The sequence below is a fragment of the Tamandua tetradactyla genome, chromosome 20, assembly GCF_023851605.1.
Source record: "Tamandua tetradactyla isolate mTamTet1 chromosome 20, mTamTet1.pri, whole genome shotgun sequence".
NCBI classification, from domain to species: domain Eukaryota; kingdom Metazoa; phylum Chordata; class Mammalia; order Pilosa; family Myrmecophagidae; genus Tamandua; species Tamandua tetradactyla.
In genome coordinates this window covers 10,338,647-10,361,590 of record NC_135346.1, presented here as the reverse complement: position 1 = coordinate 10,361,590, position 22,944 = coordinate 10,338,647, and the positions used below count along the sequence as shown (strand labels likewise).

General features: G+C 49.4%; 1 protein-coding gene across 6 annotated transcripts in view; it reads left to right on the top strand.

Annotated features, from left to right (window-relative positions):
• ACSL6 (acyl-CoA synthetase long chain family member 6) overlaps positions 1-22,944 on the top strand; it is a 76,225-nt gene that overhangs the window by 4,433 nt on the left and 48,848 nt on the right. For 4 of the 6 annotated variants that reach the window (XM_077138350.1, XM_077138347.1, XM_077138348.1 and 1 more), the window contains one exon: positions 11,774-11,994. In XM_077138350.1, the coding sequence (XP_076994465.1) occupies positions 11,774-11,994 (221 nt within the window). Of the gene's footprint in view, positions 1-1,130; positions 1,513-6,860; positions 7,167-11,773; positions 11,995-22,944 lie in introns of those variants that run through there. The other 2 variants (XM_077138352.1, XM_077138351.1) reach the window with 2 other exon arrangements.

Below are 22,944 nucleotides of genomic sequence, written 5' to 3'. Positions count from 1 at the left end.
CAGCCTGTCTCACCTCTGTGCCCCCTGCCCACTGCTAAGCATACAGGCTGCATTAGCATTTGTTACAAAGATGAAGGATATTTAAAAATTCCCTGAGAATAATTCCCTTTAATAATGACTGTGTTATAAGCTGTTTCTGACCATGAGTCAATCAATAAGCAGCAGGCCTTGTGTGTACTCCTGCTAGGTGCCAAGCTCTGTGCTCAGGTGTGGGGGTGGGGGTTGGGTGACCCAAATATGGTAGAAACAGTAGGGGAAGGCAGGTGTGAGCTCTCTGCAGCAGAGGCAGGTCAGCCTTGTTCACTGTAAGAACCCTCAGTGCTCAGAACCAGTGCAGTCTGGCATAGAAGGAGGTGCTCAAAAAGTGCTGAATGAATGAATGAATGAATGAATGAAAGATGTTACAGCTATGGGGTGACTTGTTTTATGGAAGGTAGTCTCTTATGAGAGCAAGATCCTGCTTCCCTTCTGGAGTTTCGAAGGTTCCAGTTCCCAGCAGGCTGGCATCGCTGGGCACTGCCAGGCAGAGCTAAGAGTAGCTTAGCCACGGTCCCCGGCCCCCTGGGTCGTGTGGTGTGGTCACCTAGGGAGGCTCTACCAGGCCTGCCTTGGCCTCCCCAGAGTCCCTGCCCACCAGCCATCTCACACTGCACCTGACTTGACCAGCTCTGTTTGGAGCTTCAGCTTCCCTATCCAGCTCACAGCCTTGGCTAGGAAATGTTTGGGGTCCTGGGGCCCTGAGACGGACACTCCAGCTGGCCAGGGGCTGAGGGTAAGCAGCTGAGATGGAATGACTTCAGGCCTCGGGACAGTAGTAACTGAGCACTACTGCACACGCCAGATGTCAAGGACACTTTGTTTGTCTTTTCCGCATTTCCCAAGTGTGAATGCCCGATTCCCTTCTTCAGTCACAGATTTTTGACTTCTTCACGGCAAAAACCTTGGGCCCCAAGATTGGCAGGGAGAGAGGGGGGACAGTTGTGGGTGAGACACTGGCTTGGGCCTTTGCGATTGCCCTTCGGGATGCCCAGGGGTAGTCCCCGCATCACAAAGTGGCTGTCCATGATGGGTGTGGCTGTTCCCAGGCTGAGTGCCTTTGAGTGGCTCCTGGCTCCTGATTCAGGGATGCTTGGGGTCTGCAGCAGGTAGAAGCAGGCAGATGACAAGTGGGTTGGGACAGAAATTCTGGGCTAAGCTGAGCTATCTAGTCTGAGGTCCAACCAGATGTCTCAGAGCCTGAAGTAGCTCAAATCCCAAGAAGTCCCACCTGAGCCTGTTTGCCTGCCCTTCCTGGAGCTGCCCGTCCTCTCCTCCCCCCACACTGAGTCCAGGCATTGAGCTGGAGGGTGTTCATGGAGAGCTGGAGGTCAGGAGGGGACTAACTCCCGCTTCGCCGTCTGCCCACTCAGGCCTGTCTTCTGAGATAGCTGCCTCCTGTGGCTTTAGAGCAGGAAGCCAGGCCAGGCCAGTGCAGGGAGGGGACAATCAGCATCTTACTTTTCAGACCCCAAGGTAAGGAAATTTGGGTTGGCATCTGTTTGTTGGGGCCAAGGCCTGACCCAGTGATTGTTGCTTATTGGGGGAATGAGAGGGGGAATAGGTAGGCGCAGGTTGAATGGGCAGCTCTGGAACAGGCCCCACTAAGCAATGCTGGAATCCCTGCCCCGGTCCCTGCACACCACAGCCTCGCCCACCAAAGCAGGAGGCAGATGCCAAGGGACTGAGCAGAGCTAGGCCCTGCGGCAAAGCCCTGTCTTTCCTCCAGTGTGGGGACTGCCACTGGGGCTAGGACTCCCTAGTGGGGCTCCTCCTGGCCACCCACCCCTGTCTCAGCCTCGGCTGCAGACCATTCTGGGCACTGACCACATATCCTGCCCAGTGGGCAGAAAGGCCAGTGGAAGGTACAGTGAAGTCAACCAGAGACTGAACAGCGAGTCCGGCTGGAGGCCACATAGTAAGGACAAGTACAGATGGGGAAGGGAAGGCAGTCAGAGCCGGAACAGAGAAAGCAGCAAGTTGGGAGGTGGGCCAACCAGTGAGATTGGGCAGGAAGATTTAACCGAGGCTGAAGTTCAAGGCCCTGGAGGCCAATGAGAGGAGGATAGATATCAGGGTGGGGAAGGAGAGCTGAGCTGGGACTTCTCCAGGCCTGCAGCGACCCCTTCGCTTTGGGACTGGTCCCTTGGCTCTGCTCCCTGGAGCTGGGACTACATGAAGTCGCTTGAACCCCAGGGCCCACTTAGTGACCGGAGAACTTCAGGTAATGATGACAGCACCTTCCGGCAGATGGGCTGGATGTGGTCCTCTCAGCTTACCCTTTCCCGGCCCTCACCCTTCCGCAGGCCACCTCCTCCCAAGCCTGGCTGTACCTGGGGCGGCAGAGAGGAAGAGGGGCAGGCATTGCAGCAGACGGTGGGCTGACACGGGCTTGACCAGACGGCAGGGAAGGCTCTCTGTGAAACCCGCTTTCCCAGATCTGGACTGAAATGTCCTTTTTCCTGCTCCTCCCCTCTGGTGGTTCCGTGGACCCTCCCAGGGACGTGCTGGCATCTTGGCTTCAGGGGCAAACCGTGTGTACCCAGCTAAATGCAGGGAGCCCTGAGGAGGGTGGCAGCCAGAGGGCAGTCTCTCCCTGGCTGAGGGCTGACCTGGCCTGTGTCCCTTGGCTTGAGGAAGGTCTGTGGACCATCTACCAACCCTCCTATCACTTCACAACCTAAATGGTTTTGTCCCAGATATCCTCTCAGGCTAACTGATCCTTTCACATGTGTCTGAGTGTTGCTGTGTCTCTGTCTCCCTGTTAAAGGGACTCTGCACGGAATCCGTGCTCTATGGGTACAAGACTTGTGTTGTGATTAATGCACAGCTGGTGAGCTTCGGGCACCAAAGAAAGCAGAGCTTCTGCCCTCTGCAAGTCTGTAAAGGATTGACGTCTGGCCTTACGGTGGTGCCTCTGCGGGAGACAGAGTGCCACCCTGGGGTGAGCCTCTGGGGCATGGAGTTCCACTCTGGGATGAACCTCTGGGGGGGATGGAGTCCCACCCAGGCTGAGCCTCTGGAGGGCATGGAGTGCCACCCTAGGGTTAGCCTCTGGGGGCCTGGAGTGCGACACTGGGCTGAGCCTGCAGCTACCGACCTGACACCAGGGCCGCAGTAACCCCGCCCTGCCCGCGGCACCTGTGGCTGCTGCTGTGGGAACAAGGAAACGCGTGGCCTCCATTCTCAGAAGCCCTTGCTGTGCACTGCACAAAGTGAAAAGGTTCCTACCGTCGCTTTCCCTTCCCATTCCTTTCTCCCTGTTTACCCTTAACACCACGAGAACTGCGGAAGTTCCCTCAAACAAAACTAGCTGCCTCCTCCTACTGGGCCATTTTGAACTTGGCCCCCACCCCGGCCAAGCGCAGTGTTTTCCTCGGGGGCCGCAGAAGCCTTCGGTTCCCTCCAGAAAGATGGTGGGTTCCTTGTGGGCGCTCTCGGGGTGCAGTGCGAGCCACGTCCAGTGGCCGTCCCTGGGCGGCAGGCCCGGTTTGGCTCGGGTCTGAAAGAGATTTTTGTTTTACGGTGAGAACAGGCCCGGCCTGGCCAGCGCGGGAGCCTGCGCCAGGAATACAATCCCTGACCCAGGCAGCCCGCAGCCCACCCCGGCCCGCGCCCATTAGCATGTTCCCCATTCATCTGGGCCCTGAGAGGCAGCCTCGTCTCCAGCCCGGGTCCGCCCCGCCCCGCTTCCTTCTGGCCCGGCGTTAACCCTGCGGGCACCAACCCGGGTGGCAGGGGGCGGCGGCTGCCCAGCGGCCCTGACCTGCAGGGCACAGGCTCCCACTGAGTGCCAGGAGATTCGGGTTTGTTTCTTCTTGTAGCATCTGAAAGAGGAATTTTATCAGTGCAGGGTAGCCACAAAATTAAACCATTTAGCAAAGTCGCCTGATAATTTACCTTTAACCAAATGCAACACTCTCTTTGCTCTGCTCATTGTCTAATCTACAAAGAAACAATCCCACCTGGAGTGGGGGGGGGGGTGCAGGACCCGTGCTGGTTCCTGCAGCAGCAGTAGCCCCTCTGGTAGGGATCAAGGGCACGGCTCACTTAGGGGCCCTGTGCACTCTCCAAACCACTGGGTGCCAGGCTGTGTCAGCTGGGGGTGCCGTTAGCTTGTGCACTGAGAGCTTTCGAGGCCCAGCGCATGTATATGGCACCAACCACACTCTCCTTTCTCCTGCACCGACGTGCCATCCTCCCAGCCTCAGCCTCCTCCCTAGTCCTTAAGGCAGCCAGGGTCTGCCTCCTTCCCACAGGGATGCGAGGCGCCTGTGAGGTGCCCTGACATCTGGCCTGTTCTCCCTGTGACTTGCCAGCCAGCCTCTGAGGCTACCGTGGACTGGCGATCCTCTCCTTCTCAGGATGCCCCCTACCCACCCTGCCTCTAAGCCTCTCCGTGCTCCCACGCCCTGGCTGACGTGCGTCTCAGATTGTGTCACTTGGGCATCTCTCCCTAGCAGCGCGTCCCTGGTAGGCCAGCCTAGCTGGGAACTAGTCCTGCTCCCCCTACCACAATGACACCTAGCTGTATCTCCCAGCCCCCTCCCCACTTCAAGGAACTTTGCCCCCACCGAGGAAGGTCACCTCCTGTTCCCCCTGCAGCTGAGCTCTGAGGGCTGGGACCTGCCAGGCCCAGCCCATGTGCCCCTCACTGAGCCTGGTCCTGGATTTGCAGGTGTCCTCAGCTACTCTGGGCCACTGCTGGAAAAGGCTCACTGGTCCTGAGACCAGGACCCAGCAACCCTCCCAGGGGCATGGCCAGGAAGGGAAGGGGTGATGCTGTGTCCACAGGATATTTCCAAAGGGACGACTGCTATCGTCTTAGCCTCTGCTGCTCCTCTTTTCTCTGAGAAATGCCTGATCCTTGGTGAGGCACCCTTTATCTCAGAGCTTGTGAGAGACACTGTGTTTCTGTTTGCTTCTCTGTTCTCAAGGCTATTTATATTTTTAAGTCCCTGAAAATGTTGTTTGAGCCTGGCTTGGGGTGTGATGGTTGGGAACGTGGGCCCCGGCTCTGTGACCAGGGCTGGGGTCAGGGGCAGAGCTCAGGGGCCCTGTCCACGGGAGCTCGGGCGGTCGGGGCAGGTGTCCTGCCAGGTGGTCAGGGACAGCCAGCCCTAGTCAGACCCTTCCTTCGCCAGGAGGCCCAGCTGAACCTTCAGGGCACTGGCTGGGCCCTCTGGAGGCTGGGCATGTGAGGCCCTTGACACCCTGCTCACCTTTGGTTCTGTGGCTCTGATGACAGCCGAGGGGAAGGAGAGGAAGCCCCTGGCGCCTCGGGGGCCAGCTTGAATGTCTGTGCGGAGGGGTGGCTGCCAGGCCACGTCGAAGCCGCTGCGCCTGTTCTCTGCATGTCCCGGTCACAGGACTGTGCGGGGGTCAGTGCTTCCCGGGGCCCAGCTGCTTCCGTGGCCCCGTGGCCTGTGCCCTCCGTCCCCAGCTATGACACCCCGCATGGTGGAGCAGCAGGGTCCTTTGTGTGGCCACCGGGTTTCCTGCCCCAGCAGCCAACCCAAGAAGCACTGAAGGAAGGCTTCGTATTATTTAAAGGCATCTCTGAAGGTGTCTGGAGAAAAGCAGGGATCCTGTCAGGAAGGAAGGGGAGGGGGATTTTGGACAGAAAGGCAGGTCCTCCAGCCAGTGACAGGCCAGGTAGGTCCATGTTAAAACTTCCGGGAGTGGGGGGTGGGAGGTTGGGGCTGAGGCCAAGTCCTGGGTGAGGGCTGCAGAGGCAGGCGCTCTGCCCCGCTGGCCCCTGGTGCTGCGGGGAGTGGGGGGAGCCCTGCCAGCCCCACAGAAGGTGTTGAGGGCCTGTGGGCTCCGGAGGTGCCAGGCAGGTTGTGCGGGCAGCTCTCAGGAGAGTCAAGAGGGCGCCCAGGGCAATGGGCCTTGGCCTGGGACAGTCTCAGTGCAGGGCAGCGGGGGTGGTCAGCGGCCCAGCCAGGGTAGGCTCAGAAGTACCTGGAAGTACTGAGTGTCCACAGGACTGGGAGGGGCGAGGTGGGTCTCCAGCCTGCACTTGCTGTTCACTCACTGCCAGCCGCCTCTCCCTGCCTACTGTGTGCCCAGCTGGCTCCAGGCCGTACCCGCCTCCATCCCTCCCCCCAGCCTTTGATGACAGACCTGGCAGGAGCGAGACCAGGCAGTCCCTGGGCCCTTGTTGTGCCAGCCTGCTTGGCAGAGGTGCTGTGGGGGTTCAGACTCAGCTTTAGCTCCAGCAGGAGAGGGTGTGCGGCGTTGGGCAGGCCAGGATGCAGTGTCTCGTAGGGCGGGCATTAGGGAGGGGCTGATGCTCGGCCCTGGGGCCTGGGGGAGGGGAGTCGGTGTCTTCCACCTACTGCCCTGTCCGGTGGTCCAGGCCACCCGCCCCCCAGAGCATCCCCGGGCAGGTGTCCCATCCGAACCTCTGCTGGTTTCCATCCCCTCCCAGAGTGGACTGCTTGTGCTTTGTGGGGGTGGAGAGAGGAGCGGCTGGGAGGCAGCATCTCTGGGGTGGACAGTGCTGGCCTCTCTCAGCATCAGAAGTGTGCCATCCCCCCCACCCCCTCTTCCTGCCACTCCCAACACTCACGCTGGCTACAGGTCCTCAGTCCATGGCTGCACCCTGGCCCCTAGTCGGTGTCACCGATGGGTGTGGAAGGAGGCTTTGTCCTTTAGCAAACTCTTCCAGGGCTGAGGAGGTGGGGGGCGAGGCAGAGATGTGTGAGTTGAGACTCTGGGCCTCCTGGCAGAGTGAGGGTTAAGGCTGGTGGCTTGGCTCTGAGCCATCTGAGCCGGCTCCGCCCTGTGCAGATGGGGGGGCGGTGGGACCTTGAGGGGCCAGCAGCTCCTCACAGAGCCGCTCTGCGCCACCGTGGCCCCTGCCAGACCTGCTCCCACGGGCTCAGGGGAGCCTCTGCCATCGCTGAGACCGCCGAGACCGCCTCCACCGCCACCCAGCTTCTCAGAGCAGGTGGCTGTTGCCACCCACTGTCCCCAGGAGGGCAAGCTTGGGGCCCAGCCTCCCCACTCTTGTGCTGTGATCAAGATGTGGTAGCCTCTCCCTGAGCCTCAGGCCCTGTAAAGGGAGCCTGGATCTAGTGGGATCCGTTGAGCTGCCTCCCAGCTGCCAGGAGCCTTCTGGAAAGGTAGGGTGTTATTGCATCTACTTTTGCAAGTTTTCTTTGAGCCCTCTTGACTGGCGAAGAAACAGAGTAACTGCTTGAGCTAACTTAGTTACTGAGTGTTTCCCTTACAATGCACCTGGCACTGGCCTTTTATGTTCCTGAGCATGTTTGAGATGAGACTCAGAGGGGTGAAGTGATGGGGCCAAGGTCACACAGCCGTCAAGAGATGAGTCAGGAATTGTACCCAGGTCAGCCCAGCATGAGAATGCCCTTTGGATCCTCTTCTTAGCTGGTTTGCTAGGGACCCTGGACCTTGGGACAGGTTGTAATTTTCTTTTTGGAACTCTTTATGGGGAGTGGATAAAAGACTCTTTGATGATTGGATGGCTTGGCTTGTGCTTGCCCACCATTTCTGGAGGCCCCAGGGGTCTGTAGAGACCCAGACCCCCACTGTGAGAACCCACCCACCCCTAGGCTGAGGCAGAGGAAATTGGGGGTGATTCTAAGGGGAGGAAAGAATCTGAAGCTCATGGTGGATCTCGCTGCCAGCATCATGAGTTTGGACTTCTGTCCTAAGGCAGTAGGGAGCCATATGGAGTTTTTGAGCAGTGGCATGCCTTTCTCATAACTGTGTATCAAAAATAAATTTGGTATCCGTGTGAGCAGGGATTGGAGCAAGGAGAGCTGTGAAGAAGCTGGTATGGACAACTGGGCTACACTTGGTGGTGGCTGGACCTGGCCATGGGCTGTGGGGGTGGAGAAGGTTGGTGAGGTTTGAGAGATTTTAGGAGATGTCCTGTCAGAGACATCTAGCCAGGCTGTGGAGGTCCAGAGAGCTGGGCTTATGAGGCTGGACTAGCAGAGGGTGCCTGGAGCTGAGCCATGGGCCCAGGGCCATTTCTACAAGGATTGGGCTCTGGGGCTTCCCGCCACCTTGGAGCCAACATGTTCCTGCCAGGGGCCCTCCTTCCCTTCCTCTCTTATTCTGGCCGATGGCTCTCATCACCCACTCTCCATGCCCTGCGTCAGCAGAGGACGTGGTGAGGTGACGGGAAGCCGAGTCCCCCCAGCCTGTGCCACCACTTGGTATTCTGATATTCTGAATGAGTTTGTGCCAGAGGAAAGAGGGCAGAGGATGTGCTGGGAGGAGAGGAGCCTCGTTCCTGCTGCGGGGTGGGTCCTCCTGCCAGGTGAGTATTTATTTGCAAACACTCATAGCTGCTCACCTAGCAACACCAGTGCTGCTGGTCCCTAGAGTGCCCCCACTCCCCCCCCACACACACACACACTGCAACTAGGAGAACCTCCTGGGGTGAGGAAGGAGGCAGCCATAGCCAGGGCCCCAGGGACCAGCGCGTCCCACCCCAGTCCAGCAAAGAAGGAATGAAGGTCAGAGGAAGTGGGACTCCCAGGCCTAGGCCGTGCCCTGCCCCATGCCCGGGGCTGGCCAGCTGAGCTGGCTCTGTGGCCTGTGTCCTCAGAGGACCCAGACTCGCAGCTCTAGGTCTGAAGGGAATTGCAGTCTGGGCTGCACAGAAGGCTGGTGGGCCTGGAAGGATGAGAGGCTGCTGCCCAGCCAGGTAGGGGCAGGCCCAGCCTCGGGGCAGGGGGAGCTGCAGCCACTGGGAAGCCTCTCTAGGGATGGGTGCCAGAGTAGGAGTCTGACAAGAATCAGGCGGCCAAGCCCCTTCCCCCTGTCCTCCACCACCCCATGAGAGTGGGCTTCCTGGAGGAGGAGGACCAGCCATGAGAAGATGTGAATTCCTGATGTAAGGCCAGGAGGGCCCCCACCCACAGTGTGTGCACAGCAAAGCGCCGGCTCTGCTCACTGACGGATCCCCCTTCCAGCCACTGCCGGTCCCGAGCCACTGCTCTGGAACCTGGGCCCGGGCTGGCCAGAGCAGGTCAGAGCTGGTTTTCTGTTGATTCAGGACCAATATGCAGAGGGTAGGCCAGGCTGCGGGAGTGGGTCCAGTGCTGGCAGGGGCTGGGTCCATAGGAAACACGGGAGCGGATTTGAGTCCTGGCGCCACTAGCTCACTGCGGACCTGTAGATGCACACGATGTCTCCAGGGGCACCTCTGCAGTGAGCGTGCGGGCTGTGGTGGGGACTGCAGTGTAAGGGCAGAGGCTCCCCAGGTGTTGAATTCCCCGGGCAGTTTAGACAGGCTTGTCCTTCCCTCTGCTGAGGCCTGTGATGCTTCGAGGACTGCTGAAAGCTGGGCATCACCAAGAGGCCAGCCTCACAGACTTGTGGCACTGACACTTGTATGAGATTCCTTGTTTCAAGACTTTATTTCCTGAACAGAATAGTCAGCTCCCTAAGTGACCTGTGCTGTCTCTCAACCCTGGCCTTTGTACATTTGGTTCCCTCTTTCTGAGTTACCCTTTCTTTTTTATCCTTCAATGTCAGCATCATTATTGCTTCTTTCCAGGAGCTTGCCCTGACTCCCCTTAACTAAGCCGAGCACCTCAGCTGCACAGACATGGCCTGCTCTCTCATATATCTCCCCCGTGGGACTGAGAGCAGCCCTCCTCCGGCTTGTCCCAGTGCCCAGCATTGGGCTAGGACAGAGGGTCCATGGAGGGTCTGGCAGGTGGATGGATGGATGGATGGATGGTTGGATGGATGGATGGATGGACGGACGGACGGACGGATGGACAGATGAATTCATGGATTGATGAATGAGTGGGCGGGTGGGTGGATGAATGGATGGATGGAAGGATGGATGGATGGATGGATGGACAGATGAATTCATGGATTGATGAATGAGTGGGTGGGTGGGTGGATGAGTGGATGGATGGATGAATTGATGGCTTGGCAGTACTGGGCTGTGCTCTGTGAAAAAAACCAGTATTGCACCAAATGCCACAAATGTCTGCTTTCTGCTGCAGTATAGAGTCTGTGAGCAGGGAGTGATGAGAGTGAGGGTTCCAGGGTTTCCTTGAAGCTTTTGGGACCATGTAGCTGAACCCTTAGAGGCTGAGCAGGGGTTTCTCAGGCCTTGGCTTCTTTGCCCTTTGTCAGTTCAGCCTGTTAAAGGAGATGTCAGTCAGTTCAGAACTCACACCTAGAGCTGGTGGGTGTGTCTGAATTTTCCACTGTGTGGTGAGTCATTCATCTGATAGGTCTGCCTGTGAGTTGGTGTCCTCATCCGCAGCAGAGGGAAGTAAATGTCCCAAGGAGGCCGGTGGGCTATCTGCCCAGAGTCTTCCCCCGAGCATTTTTCCTTGGCATACTTGCTGTGGTCAGTAGCTGGACCTCTCCTTTGCTGATGCAGAACCCTAATTTGGTCAATATGCCAAGAGTGTGTCATTCCCATGGGGTGGCCTCAGAACTGAGCATGCTCAGGCAGGCCACTGGGAAAACTGGATTTCAAGTTCAGGAACTCAGTGAGAATTACACTCTGGCTGATGGGGGGTTCATTTTCACTGCTCCACAGGGAGCTCCCTGAGCCTACAGGTGGCTGGTGAGTGCTCCCGGATCTCAGACAGCCTGTGTGCCATCTAGAGAGAACACAGCTCCTCCGATGGGGCTGCCATCCCTGGACCCACCTGCCTCTGCAGGATTTGGACCAGCCTGGGCCAGGCCTGCCTGGGGCCCATTTTCTGATCCCTGGGCTGAGCAGCCCCTTGGTAAAGCCATCTCTTTACTCCTGGCCAGATACAGCATGAGAAGCTGTACAAGGTATTATCTCCATTTATAAGATGGAGCAGCAGAGGCTCGGAAATGCAGGGTTTGCTCAACCTTGCATAACTTTTTAGTAAAGGAGAAAATATTCGAACTGAGGAGCTTTATTTTCTCTTCATGATGACTCTGCATATGATTGGCCTCATCTCCTGTTTGGTGATGTTTCATTTGTCGGCATTTCAGCAGCTCTCTCCTCCTTCAGGGGTCAAGCTGTTGCTGTTTGTCTTGCGTCCTGTGGCTGCAGAGTGGCTGCCATGTGTCTCTTTGTTTCCCAAGAAGAAAAATCAAAGCCATGCTTCCGAAGGCTGAGGGCCTGTGGGGAGGGCGGTGGTGCACAGTGCCTGGCAGCCTGGAGCCCACTAAGCCCTCCTTGGGCGGGCAGACCTGAAGTGTCAGGCAGCACTTCCAACTTGGGGTCTTACTGGGCAGTGGCAACGAGGAAGCATCTAGCACCTGGCCCACCCTCACTGCCGGCTGCTGCCTTCCTCGGTGCTGGACATGACGCACACCCTGAGCCCAGCCTGGCCTTGTGTCTGCCCCGCCAGCCTTTGTAAAATGCTGTGACCACAGTCACCAGAGTGGCAGAGCACCGAGGCCCTGGGGCCTGGGAGGCATTAGCTCACAGAGCTGTTGGCTCTCCCATGCCCTTCTCCTGGGGCAGGTGGGGCAGCGTCCAGCCATGGTTCAGAACCTGAGCTTACGGGTCTCAGGAAACTGGACCCATGTTCAGCTGCCAGGTGTGAGTGCTCAGGCTCTGGTCAGTTTCCAAGAGGAGCCCCTCCGAACTTCCTGGCTGTGTCCTTGCACCCCAGTTAGCCCATGGCGGGTCTGCAGTGTATCAGCCTGGGCCAAGGTCACTGTGTCACCTGTGATCCAGAGCAAGTGGGAAGACCAGGACAGACCCCCTCCCTCACAGTGTCCCCCTCATTTCCTGCAGAGTTCGTCCTCTCAATCCTGGAGAAGATGCAGACCCAGGAGATCCTGAGGATGCTGCGGCTGCCCGAGCTGGGCGACTTGGGCCAGCTTTTCCGCAGCCTCTCGGCCACCACCCTCGTTAGCATGGGGGCCCTGGCCGCCATCCTCGCCTACTGGTTCACTCATCGGCCAAAGGCCTTGCAGCCACCGTGTGACCTCCTGATGCAATCAGAGGAAGTGGAGGTGAGCAGGGAGGGAGCAGTTGGGCTGCGGAAAATAGTAGGAAGAGAACAGGCATCTCAGCTCCCGTCCACTTGTGTCTTATTTGACCTCACATGGCCTGGATATCCTCAGCCTCCCCTGGGAGCCAGCCAGCAGGCCCTGGAGTGGCCTTGGGCTGGACTTCCTGCCAGAGGCCCCTTCTGCCTCTCCCAGGACAGCCCCTGGGCGCAGGCTGACTTGGCTTTGCACTAGGCCTGTGGTTTGCCTGCTTCCCGGCTGGGGTCCTTAACCCATTGGCATCTCAGTAGGAAGCCTCAGCAAGGGTTCTGAAGGAGCTCCCAGATGGATTCCCTCCCAGGCGCTCCTTGCGTCCGGTCCTGGCCTGTGCTGGGACCCAGAGCTGACCCCATCAGGCCCTGTCCTATTCATAGGTATCTCCCCACCTATACGGACTCATAGGTGAAGACACCGAGGAAATGAAAGTACAGTGACCCAGCCAGGACGAGAGTATCCCAGGGAAAGTCTAGAAGGCCTGGTGGGATGTGCTTCTTTATTAGGCTTATGGAATTTGCTTTTTTAAAAAACAAGTCTTTTATTTGAAATAATTGCAAATGTGTAGGACAGTTGCAAGGATAACAACAAACTCCATACTGAGAACTTCAGTAACCCCCACCGCTCCCAGATATCCAGGCCCACCAATTTTAACATGGTCACCTTTGCTGTATTACTTTTGTTCTTTAGAGAAATTGTAGGTTTACAAAAAATCATGCAGAAAATGCAGTTTCCGTATACCCACTACCACACACGCAGTTTTCCCTGATAATCCTTTGCATGAATGTGGTATCTTTATTACAGTTGATAGGAGACTATTGTGATAATTGTACTATTAATGTAGTTCATAGTTTACATTAGGGTTCGTTGTTTTTGTTGAACAGTCCTATGTTTGTTTCTTAAAATTTTTCTTCTAGCAACACATATACAACCTAAAAGTTGCCCCTTTTTTAAAAATTTTTTATTAATTAAAAAAATTACAAGAAACAAACATTCCCAACACATACCCTCAGCAATTCACAATATTGTCACATAGTTGCATATTCATCATCATGATCATTTCCCAGAACATTAGCATCAATTCAGAAAAAGAAATAAAAAGACAACAGAAAAATATAACAAACAGAAAAAAAAAATTTTTATAGGCCATACCCCTTACTGATCCCTTTCATTGATCACTAACGTTTCAAACTAAATCTATTTTAACTTTTGTTCCCCCTATTATTTATTTTTATTCTATATGTTCCTCTCATCTGTTGATAAGCTAGATAAAAGGAGCATCAGACACAAGGTTTTCACAATAACACAGTCACATTGTAAAAGCTATATCATTATACAGTCATCATCAAGAAACATGGCTACTGGAACACAGCTCTACATTTCAGGCAGTTCCCTCCAGCCTCTCCATTACATCTTGGATAACAAGATGATATCTACTTAATGCATAAGAATAACCTCCAGGATAACCTCTCGACTCTGTTTGGAATCTCTCAGCCATTGACACTTTGTCTCATTTCACTCTTCCCCCTTTTGGTCAAGAAGGTTTTCTCAACCCCTTGATGCTGAATCTCAGCTCATTCTGGGATTTCTGTCCCACACTGCCAGGAAGATCCACACCCCTGGTAGTCATGGCCCACTTAGACAGGGATGAGTCTGCTTGCTGTGTTGGCTGGAGAAAGAGGCCACATCTGAGCAACAAAAGAGGTTCTCTTGGGGATGACTGTTAGGCTTAATTTTAAGTAGGCTTGACCTGTCCCCTGTGGGGTTAAGTTTCATATGAACAAACCCCAAGACTGGGGGCTCAGCCTATAGCTTTGGTTGTCCACACTGCTGTGAGAATATCAAGAATTCAACTTGGGGAAATTGAGTTTTCCCCATTCTCACCATTCCCTGAAGGGGACTTTGCAAATACTTTTCCACTCACTGATCAAATCACTCTGGGATTCATCAGGGTATCACCTGGACAAACCAACAAAATCTCATGTCCTATACAAAGTTCAGTGTACTTAAGGTGTTCAATCAACTATCTACATAAGTTATATTAGGAGATGCACTAGTCAAAGTATAGATTTGTACCAAATAAACATTTTTTGCTTTAGTCTCACACATTAGTTGAAATTTTAAAATATTAAGTACCATCTATTTTCAGCACACTGCAGTAATGACATTCCTTTGTTCTTCCTCATGCAAAAACTGTTTTTAAATTTGTACATTTAGTCTTTTTCTTTACTCATAGTCTTCCTTTCTACACTCTTCTCCACACCTCTCTCTTCTGTCTTTGTATCTGTCTCTAGTGTTCCCTTTAGTATTTCTTGCAGAGCTGGTCTCTTGGTCACAAATTCTCTCAGTGATTTTTTTGTCTGAAAATGTTTTAATTTCTCCCTCATTTTTGAAGGACAATTTTGCTGGATATAGAATTCTTGGTTGGCAGTTTTTCTCTTTTAATAATTTAAATATATCGTCTCACTGTCTTCTCGCCTCCATGGTTTCTGCTGAGAGATCTACACATAGTCTTATTGGGTTTCCCTTGTATGTGATGGATTGCTTTTCTCTTGCTGCTTTCAAGATCCTCTCTTTCTCTTTGACCTCTGACATTCTGATTATTAAATGTCTTGGAGTATGTCTATTTGGATCTATTCTCTTTGGGGTATGCTGCACTTCTTGGATCTGTAATTTTAAGTCTTTCATAAGAGATGGGATATTTTCAGTGATAATTTCCTCCATTAGATTTTCTCCTCCTTTTCCCTTCTCTTCTCCTTCTGGGACACCCACAACATGTATATTCATGCGCTTCATATTGTCTTTCAATTCCCTGAGTCCCTGCTCATATTTTTCCATTTTTTTTCCTATAGTTTCTGTTTCTTGTCGGATTTCAGATGTTCCGTCCTCCAGTTCAGAAATCCTATGTTCTGTCTCTCGAAATCTACCATTGTAGGTTTCCATTGTTTTTTCATCTCTTTCTACTGTATCTTTCATTCCCATAAGTTCTGTGATTTGTTTTTTCAGACTTTCAGTTTCTTCTTTTTGTTCTTTCCTTGCCTTCTTTATATCCTCCCTCAATTCAATGATTTGGTTTTTGATGAGGTTTTCCATGTCTGTTCGTACATTCTGAATTAATTGTTTCAGCTCCTGTATGTCATTTGAATTGTTGGTTTGTTCCTTTGACTGGGCCATAACTTCAGTTTTCCTAGTGTGATTTGTTATTTTTTGCTGGTGTCTAGGCATTTAATTACCTTAATTAGTTTATTCTGGAGATTGCTTTCACTTCTTTTATCTAGGGTTTTCTTGCTGGATGAATTTGTTGTCTATCTGTTCTTTGACATTCCATTCAGCTTTATCTGGACATTTAGCTTAAGTTTTGTTTAACAGAGGAGAATTTTTCAGTTCTTGTTTTCTTGTTTCTTGCCCTGCTTGTGTGGTGCCTTTCCCCGCCACACACTTAGGAGGGTCTACTTAGATATTATAGACCCCAGCCAGATTTTCCCAGACCAAACTGGCCTCCTATCAGGAGGAAAGAGTCACCTGTGTCGGTTTTCCCTGAGGGTGAGACCCAGCAGGTTGAAAGACTTTCCTGTGAAGTCTCTGGACTCTGTTTTCTTATCCTGCCCAATATGTGGTGCTTGTCTGACTGCAGGTCCCACCAGCATAAGATGATGCGGTACCTTTAACTTTGGCAGACCTCCCTGCTGAGGGCGTGGTGGAGACAGAGGAGAGGTTGTAGGCTGGTTTTAATGGCTTCAGATTACCAAGCCCTGGTGCCTGAATTCCTTGATGGAGGGATTCCACCTGGGTGGGGCTTCACCCCTCGCCTGGGGAAGGCACAGGCTCCAGACAAGCCCCCGAAAGAGCTCACTTCTGCCTATGCCTGGGGCAGTTGCAGCCTGAAAAGTTCTGCCGCTGTATCCAGAGGCAGTCAAGCCTTTGTAGATACACAGCCACAAAAAACTCTGTTTCCATCTTTTTTTTTTTTCCGCTTTTTCTGTCAGTCCTGCCTCCTTGGTGCTGGGGCAAAAATGAGCAACCTCCGCTTTGATCAGGTTCACCTAAGCTGGGGGCCTATTTTTAGTAGTCAGAATTTGTTAATTAGTTCCACAATTGGCATTTGATTGTGCCAAGTCCCTGCTGCTGGTAAAGTCTTTTCCTTTCCCCTCTGGGAAGCGGTCTGTGGGGGAGGGGCGCTGGCCGTCACAGCTTTGGGAACTCACGGTTCTGGGGGGTGCTCGCAGCCAGTCCATCTGGTCCTGACTGGGGTATACTGTGTGTCTGGTCACTGTCGTGGCTCCGGGAGCTGTTCTGTACTGTTTCTGGTTATTTAGTAGTTGTTCTGGAGGATGAACTAAAATGTGCACGTTGTTAAGCCGCCATCTTGACCTGGAAGTCTCAAAAGTTCCCCTTTTTAATTCACTGGTGTTCATTACAATGTTGTGCTAGCATCAGCATGGTCCTCACCAGAACTTTTTCCATCACTCCAGTTATGCATGAAATCTCTATTCCCTACCCCTACCCAAGTTCCTAGCAACCTGTGTTCTAATTTCTGACTCCATGACTTTGCATCTTCTCATTACGCCCTGTCAGTGAGATCATACAATATTTGTCCTTTGTGTGTGGTTTATTTCACTGATCATGATGACTTCAGGGTTCATCCATGTTGTTGCAGATATCAGAGCTTCATTTCTCTCTATGGCTGAATAATATCCCACTGTATGTACATACCACATGGAGATACTTGGGTTGTTTCCATCTTTTGGCAAGTATGAATACTGCCACTGTGAACACTGGTAGAAAATATCTTTTAGAGTCCCTGGTTTCAGTTCTTTTAGATACATACCCAGATGTCAGGTTACCAGGTCATATGGTAATTCTATATTTAACTTTATGAGTAACCACCTGTTCTAGTTTGCTAGCTGCCGGAAAGCAACACACCAGAGATGGATTGGCTGTTGAAAAAAGGGGATTTATGTCGTTAGTTCTTCAGAGGAAAGGCAACTAACTTTCATCTGAGGTTCTTTCTTACGTGGGAAGACACAGGATGATCTCTGCTGGCCTTCTCTCCAGGCCTCTGGGTTCCAACAACTTTCCCTGGGGAGAAAGTTCTGCATCTCCTGGGCTGAGCTATGAGTGCTGAGATGAGGTATGCTGACCTGCTTGGGCTGTGCTATGTTGTGCTCTCTCAGCCAATGAACTCAAACATCATTCATTGCAGCAGGCACGCCTCCTAGCCGACTGCAGATGTAATAAGCAATAGATGAGGTTCACGTACCATTGGCTCATGTCCACAGCAACAAAACTAGGCACATTCACCTGGCCAAGTTGACAACTGAATCTAACTACCACACCAGCAAATTGTTTTCCATAGTGGTTCCACTATTTTGCACTTCCATTAACAATAAATGAGTGTTCTTTTTTCTCCGCATTCTCTCCAACACTTATTTTCCTTTTTTTTTTTTAGTAGTAGCCATTTTAGTGACTATAAAATATTATCTCATTGTGGATTTGATTAGCATATTCCTAATGACTAATGATTTTGAGCATCTCTTCATGTGCTCTTTGACCATTTGTGTATCTTCTTTGGTGAAGTGTCTGTTCAAGTCTTTTGCCCATTTTTAATTGGGTGTCTTGCTTTTTGTTGTTGAGTTGTAGGATTTCTATATATATATCCTAGACGTTAAACCTTCTTCAGGTATGTATCTTCTTCAAGTATTTTCTCCTGTTCTATAGTTTGTCTTTTTACTTTAATGTTGAAGTCCTTTGATGCACAAAAGTTTTTAATTTTGATGAAGTTTCATTTGTCTGTTTCTTCTTTTGTTGCTTGTGCTTTGGCTTTAAAGTCGAATGCACCATTGCTTAACCCAAGGTCCTGAAAATGCTTCCTTAGTATTTGTTCCAGGAGTTTTACAGTTTGAGTTCTTATATTTAGGTCTTTCACCCATTTTGAGTTCATTTTTGTTTGTGGTTTGAAATAGGGTTCCCCCTTCATTCTTTTGCATAAGGATATCAAATTTTCTCAGCACCATTTGTTGAAGAGACTTTTCTTTTCCAATTGAGTAACTTGGCACTCTTGTCAAAAATCAGTTGGCCATAGATGTGAGGGTTTATTTCTGAACTCAGCTCAATTCCTTTGCTTTATATTTATGTCTTTGTGCCAGTACCATGCTTTTTTTATTACAGTAGCTTTGTAATAAATTTTAAAATCATGAGGTTTGCATCTCCAACTTTGTCCTTCTTTTTCAAGATGGCTTTGGCTATTTAGGGTCCCAAACCTTTCTGTATAAATTTGATAACTGTATTTTCCATTTTTGCAAAGAAAGCTGTTGGAATTTTGATTGAGATCACATTGAATCTCTAAATCAGTTTAGATAGAATTAACATCTTAACAATATTTAGTGTTCCAGTCTGTGAACATGGAATGTCCTTACATTTATTTAAATCTTCTTTGATTTTTTTTTTTTGGAGGGGGGTGCATGGTCTGGAAATTGAACCTGGGTCTCCCGCATGAAAGGCGGGCATTCGAACCACTAAGCTTCCCGTTTTTTTTTTTATTGTTAACATTTTTAATTGTGAAGTATAACATATATACAAAAAAGCAATGAATTTCTAAGTGTGCTTTAATAAGTAGTTATAGAACAGATTTTAAAGTTTCGTATGGGTTACAGTTCCATGATTTTTCATTTTTTTCTTCTAGCTGTTCCAAGACACTGGAGACCAAAAGAAATATCTATGTAATCATTCAGCAGTCATTTGTTAAAACCTGTCTTCTCTGTTATAACTCTTCTTTGTTTTTCTTTTTAGTGAAAAATAACATATGTACAAAAAAGCAGTAAATTTCAAAGTACATCGCAAGAATTAGTTGAAGAGCAGATTTCAGAGTTCGGTATGGTATACAATGCCACAATTCTAGGTTTTTACTTCCAGCTGTTCTAAGGTACTGGTGACTAAAAGAAATATCAATGTAATTATTCATCACTTATACCCATTTATTAAACTCTAACTTCTCTGTATAACTCCACCATCATATTTGATCTTTTCCCCACTCTTTAGAGGTATTGGGCTATGTCCATTCTAACTTTTTCATGTTGGAAGGGGCTATCAATAATATGGGAAAGGGGTATGGAACTAGTTGACATTCTGGAAAGGCTGGCCCCTCTGCATTTTAGAACTCACCTGCAGTTGCACATTTCTGGAAAGTTACCTTAGTTCATGGAACCTTGTATACTCTCAGCCACTGATAGTTGTTCATTGTATCCTCTTAGGATTTTTTTCATTTCTTCCACATCTGTGGTAATGACCTTCCTCTCATTTCTGATTTTGGTTTCTTTGAATCCTCTCTTTTTTTACTTTGTTAGCCTTGCTAGTGGCACATTCATTTTATTGATTTTCTTAAATAATCAGCTTTTTTTTTTAACTTTTTTTATTTTATAGTATAACATATACAAAGCAAAGAAATAAAAAAACAGTACTTTTCAAAGCACTATCCAACAAGTGGTTACAGGACAGATTCCAGAGTTTGTCATGGGCTACCATACGATCCTCTCATGTTTTTCCTTCTAGCTGATCCAGAATATAGGAGGCTAGAGGGCTTACATACTTTTTTATCATCACAGTCGACTATTTTTCCTTCATTTTTGGTGAAAAATAACATATATGCAAAGAGCTGTAAATTTCAAAGCACAGTACCACAATTAGTTGTAGAACATATTTCAGACTTTGACATGGGTTATAATTCCACAATTTTAGTTTTTACTTCTAGCTTCTCTAAAATACTGGAGACTAAAAGAGATATCAATTTAACGATTCAGCATTCATATTCATTTGTTAAGTCCTAATCTTCTATATATAATTCCACCATCACCTTTGATGTTTCCATACCTCTCTTTGGGGTTGTTTGGGCCATGGCAATTCTAAATTTTTGATATTGGAAGTAATTACTGTCAGTAATATGGGGTAGGGAGATGGAATTACATGGTGTTCTGGAGAGGCTGGGCTAGGTTTCATGACTTATCTGGACCAGTAACCCATCTGGATGTTGTAGGTTCCTGGAAAGTTACTCTAGTGCCTGGAACCCTTGTGGAATATTATATATTGCCCTAGGTGTTCTTGAGGCTGGAATGGTCCTGGTTGGGGGTTGGCAGGTTATGATAGGTAGCAAGTTCTACCTGAAACTTGGGTAAAAGCAGCATCCAGAGTAGCCTCTTGACTCTATTTGGACTCTCTCTGCCACTGATACTTTAATTATGCTTCTTTTCCCCTTTTTGGTCAAGATGTAATTGTTGATCCCACAGTACCATGTCTGGATTCCTCCCTGGGAGTCCTCTCCCACATCTCCAGGGAAACTTTCACCCCTGGATGTCATGTCCCACATCGGATGGAGGACAACGATTTCACTTGCAGAGTTGGGCTTAGAGAAACTGAGGCCACATCTGAGCAACAACAGAGGTCCTCCAGAAGTAACTCTTAGGCAGGCCTATAGGTAGTCTAAGCTTCTCCACTACCTACATAAGCTTCACAAGAATAAGCCTGATGATCGAGGGCATGGCCTATTAATTTGGCCATGTACCTAAAGTTTGACACAGTACCTAGGGATTCCCTGATCGTAAGATTTAATAGTTCCATATTCTTTCTCCCCTCCCTCAGGGGTCTTTGCCAGTACTTTTTGATTATCTGGTTAATATACTCTAGGATGTTTCCAGGCCTTACAATAATCTATACAGGATTAAAGGACCTCTGTCTTATTTTGTGCTTCCTGTGTTTCAGTTGTTCAAATGAGCTATACAGATAGGTTGAATTAGATTAGGCACTACAGAAAATTTCAGTTCCAGATGAAATAAAACTTACTACCATTGATCTCAAAGAGTATGTGTGGTTCTAAAATATAGACACTGTCTTCCTTACTCCTTTGTTCTGAATTACTTTAACCCCAACCTCTTTGGCTTCATTCTTATCTCTAAGTATCAGGTTATATATGTAAAACAGCCTCTCAAAAACCAAAAATAATAATCGTCACTCCGGACTTAATGTGTCTGCTCTAAAAGCTTACAATCTAGCCCCTGTTTTCTTATAAGCATTTTCTAAAGGTGACCATGCCATTGTTGCTTTTTTTATTTCTGGCTTACTTTGTCTCACCAAATGTTCCACATGTTCATTCACATGGTTGCATGCCTCAAGACTTTGTTCCTTTTTGTAGCAGCACAACCTTTGCTCATAAGTATACTCCATCGTTCACCAATCTACTTCTCCGTCAGTGCATCCTTCAGCTACTCGCATTCATCGGGCATCATGTAGAGGGTCTAAAGTCCACAGTCCATCAACATTCTCAATTTTAGATAATTTCATTCCCAAGAGACAGTAAATCAATAAACATACCATTGCCAAATAAGAAATCTAAACCCCCTTTTAACTCTTGTCCCTCACCCCATTATTTACCTCTGCTGTTGCTGTAGTAGTGCTGATGGTTTCCTTTTGAACATAGCTCATAGCATGCAGTAGCAGTTTGCCCCGTGCCCTAGACTTTAACACTCTTTGTACAAGAATCTTATCTTTGAAGTAATTCTTATGAGAACTCATTCGTATTTCTAGTATGAGCCAGTTTGGCATGTAGGTCAATGCAACCCCTTTTAATCTTGTTCATCTTCAACATGGTAATATTACTTCTAGACCCACTAGAGAATCACCTTCACTCCTATCTATTCCCTTACATTGGAGTTCAACCTCATTATCTAATGGTTAACCCATCTCTAGCTTCTATTTATCTCTAAATCCCCTACCTTCTGTATTATAAGCCTCTGATTATACCTTTATGCTGGTCATAAAAGTAGAATCATACAGTATCTATCCTTTTGTGTCTGGCTAACTTCACTCAGCATTATGTCCTTGAGGCTCATCCAACTTGGCATGGGCTTCCAGATGTAATTTTGTCTTTCTGCTGCATAATATTCCATCATATGCATATACCACACTTTGTTGATCCACTCGTCTCTTGATGCATTTGGTTTGTTTCCATTTTTTGGCAATTGTGAATAATGCTGCTGTGAACATTGGTGTGCAAATATCTGTTTGTGTTGTTGCCTTCGGCTCTTCTGTGTATATACCAAGTAGTGCTATTGCTGGGTCATAGGGCAACTCGATATTTAGTTTCCTAAGGAACCACCAAACAGTCTTCCACAGTGGCTGCACCATACATTCCCACCTGTAGTGCATAAGTGTCCCAGTTTCTCCACATCCTCTCCAACATTTGTATTTTCCTGATTGTTTAATACAGCCATTCTTATAGGTGTGAGGTGATGTCTCATTGTAGTCTTGATCTGCATTTCCTTTATAGCCAGTGAAAATGAGCATCTCTTCATGTGCTATTGAGCCATCTGTATTTGCTCTTCAGAAGAATGCCTATTCATATCTTTAGGCCGTTTTATAATTGAATCGTTTGTTCTTTTGTTATTGAGTTGTATGATTTCTTTGTATATACAGAAAATCAAACCTTTGTCTGAAATATGCTTTCCAGATATTTTCTCCCATTGAGTTGGCTGCCTGTTCACCTTTTTGACAAAGTCTTTTGAGGTGCAGAAGCATTTCATTTTGAGGAGTTCCCATTTGTCTATTTTTTCTTTTGTTGTTTGTGCTTTGGGTGTAAAGTTTAGGAAGCTCCCTCCTATTAATAGAACTTTAAGATATTTCCCTACATTTTCTTCTAGAAGCTTTATGATGCTAGTTCTTATATTTAGGTGTTTGATCCACTTCGAGTTAATTTTTGTGTAGGGTGTAAGAGAGGGGTCCTGTTTCATTCTCTTGGCTATTGATATCCAGTTCTTCCATGCCCAGTTATCGAAAAGAGTATTTTATCCCAGAGGATTATATCTCAGAGGATTCCATTGGTCAGTGCTTCTGTCTTTGTGCCAGTACCATGCTGCTTTGACTACTGTGGCTTTA